General features: G+C 31.8%; 1 protein-coding gene across 1 annotated transcript in view; it reads left to right on the top strand.

Annotated features, from left to right (window-relative positions):
- EMH_0016320 (vacuolar ATP synthase subunit f, putative) overlaps nt 1-1,319 on the top strand; it is a gene marked incomplete at both ends in the record, with an annotated part of 3,567 nt that extends 2,248 nt beyond the window's left edge. Inside the window, one exon of the mRNA XM_013500619.1 lies at nt 1,086-1,319. Coding sequence (XP_013356073.1) covers nt 1,086-1,319 — 234 coding nt within the window. The remainder of the gene's footprint in view (nt 1-1,085) is intronic.
- Between the last annotated feature and the right edge of the window lie 1,679 nt (nt 1,320-2,998).

The following is a 2,998-nucleotide window of genomic DNA, read 5'->3' as shown; positions in this document are numbered from 1 at the left end:
TTTTTTTTTTTTTTTTTTTTTTTTTTTTTTTTTTTTTTTTTTTTTTTTTTTAGGATTCTGTTATGCAGCGAGTTAAATTCTTCTTTGGGGGGGAATTGCCATCATAAAATAAAATAAAATAAAAATAAATAAAAAAATAAAAATAAAAAAATAAAAATATAAAGAGAGACAAGTATAAAGAGAGATAAATAAAAAGGAGACAAATTATAAAAGAGACAGATAAAGAAAAGAGACAGAGAGAGAGAGAAAGGAGACAGAAAGAAAAAGGAGACAAATAAAAAGGAGACAAATTAAAAAGGTGACATTCAAACGGAGACAAAGAGAAAGGAGACAGAAAGAGAAAGGAGACAGAGAAAGAGAAAGGAGACAGAGAGAGAGAAAGGAGACAGAGAAAGAAAGGAGACAGAGAGAGAGAGAAGAGACAGAAAGAGAAAGGAGACAGAGAAAGAGAAAGGAGACAGAAAGAGAGAAAGGAGAAAAAAAAGAAAACAGAGAAAGAAAGAGAAAGGAGACAGAAATAAACAAATAAATAAATAAATAAATAAATAAATAAATAAATAAATAAAGGAGACAGATAAAGGAGACAGATAAAAGGAGACAGATAAAAGGAGACAAAAACAAAAAACAAAAAGGAGAGAAGAAAAAAAGATAAAAGAAAATAAAACAAAAAAAAAGAAACAAACAGGGACAAAACTGCTGTCTCCTTTTGTCTCCTTTTGTCTCCTTTTGTCTCCTTTTCTGTCTCCTTTTGTTGCTTTGTATTTTTTTCTGTCTTCTGTTGTTTTGTTTTGTCTCCTTTTGTCTCTTTCTTTCTCTTTCTGTCTCATCTTGTCTCCTTTTGTCTCCTTTTGTCTCCTTTTGTCTCCTTTTCTGTCTCCTTTTGTCTCTTTTTGTTTCTTTCTGTCTCTGTTTGTCTCCTTTTGTCTCCTTTTCTGTCTCCTTTTGTTTCTTTTTGTTTCTTTTTGTCTCCTTTTGTCTCTCTCTGTCTCCTTTTTTTATGTGGAGACAGATAAAACAGCAAAAGGAGACAGAGGGGTCGCTTCTTCTATTTTCTATTTAGCTGCTGTCTCCTCTGCTGCATGCAGCAGCAGCTGCAGCAGCAGCAGCAGCTGCTGCTGCTGCAGCAGCAAGAGCTGCAGCAGCAAGGGCTGCAGCAGCAGCAGCAGCAGCAGCAAGAGCTGCAGCAGCAAGAGCTGCAGCAGCAAGAGCTGCAGCAGCAAGAGCTGCAGCAGCAACTGCAGCAGCAGCAGCAGCAACATTTTTGTTTGATTTGCTGCTACAAACTAAAGCCGCACTCTAGTGGTAAGGGAGACAAATAAAATAGAGACAGAAACAGTAGCAGCAGCAGCAGCAGCAGCAGCAGCAATAGATAAATAAAATATAGAGAGAGACAGAAAGAGAAAGGAGACAGCAGCAGCAGAAGCAGCTGCAGCAACAGAGAAATAAAATATAGAGAGAGACAGAAACAGAAAGAAGACAGCAGAAGCAGCAGCAGCAGCAGCAGCAGAGAGACAAAGGAGACAGAGACAGAAGCAGAAAGGAGACAGCAGCAGCAGCAGCAGCAGCAGCAGCAGCAGCAGCAGTAGTAGTGAGAGAAAGGAGACAGATAGAAGGAGAGATAAAACAAAGAAAAGAGAAAGAGAGAAAGAAACAAAGAAAGAAAAAGGAGACAGAAAGAGATACAAACCCTAAACCCTAAAATAAATAAATAAAGAGACAGATAGAAGGATAGATAAAACAAAGAAAATATATATAAACAAAAACAAACAAAAACAAAAAAAAACAAACAAAAAATAATAAAGGAGACAGAAAGAGATAGAGACAGAAAGAGAAAGAGACAAATATATAAAGGAGAGACAGAAAGAAATAAATAAAAAGAGAAAAGAAAAAAACCCTAAACCCTAAACAAATACACAAACCCTAAACCCTAAACCCTAAAAACCCTAAAGCAGCACCCAGTAAGGACCCTAGAAAAGAAGAAGAAACCCTAAACCCTAAACCCTCGCAAAACCCTAAACCCTAAACCCTAAACCCTTGTAAACCCTAAACCCTGAACCCTTGTAAACCCTAAACCCTAAACCCAAAGAGAAACAAAGACAAACAAACAAAAATATAAAAGGAGACAGAAAGAGAAACAAACAAAAAGAAAAATAAAACAAAAAAATAAATAACTAATAAAGGAGACAGACAAAAGGAGACAAAAAAAAAATAAAAACAGAAAGAGACAGAGATAGAAAGAAACAAACAAAAATAAAAAGGAGACAGAAAAAGATAAAAAGAGAGACAGAAACAAACAAATATAATAAAGAGAAAGCAAAAAGGAGACAAAAGGAGACAAAAGGAGACAGAAAAAGAAAGAAACAAACAAAAATATAAAAAAAAATAAAAAAAAACAAAAAGGAGACAAAAGGAGACAAAAGGAGACGGAAAAAGACAGAAAAAAACAAACAAAAATATAAAAAAATAAAAAAAAAACAAAAACGAGACAAAAGGAGACAAAAGGAGACAAATAAAATAGAGTGCTCTGGGGTGTATATGCAGCCCCCCAAAGCTTCACTTTTTTGTTTCTTTTATTTATTTATTTATTTATTTATTTATTTATTTATTTAATTTATTTATTTATTTATTTATTTATTTATTTATTTATTTTGTTTATTCTTTCTGTTTTATTTTATTTGTTTCTTTGTTTGTTTTATTTTTTTGTTTATTTGTTTATACCGTCTATTTGTTGTTTTTGTTTTTTGTTTATTTTATTTTATTTTATTTTATTTTATTTTATTTTATTTTATTTTATTTTATTTATTTATTTATTTATTTATTTTCTTTCTATTTCTCTATTGTCTCCTTTCAGGTGTACATACACCCCAATATTGCTGCTGCAGCTCTATTTATAAGCAGACATTTTCTCTTTCTTTCTCTCTCTGTATATACATATATATATATATATATATATATATATATATATTATATATTATATATTATATATTATATATATTTA

This window comes from Eimeria mitis, genomic scaffold (assembly GCF_000499745.2).
Source record: "Eimeria mitis Houghton genomic scaffold, Emh_scaff563, whole genome shotgun sequence".
NCBI lineage: Eukaryota > Apicomplexa > Conoidasida > Eucoccidiorida > Eimeriidae > Eimeria > Eimeria mitis.
This window is presented reverse-complemented; position numbering and strand designations above follow the sequence as displayed.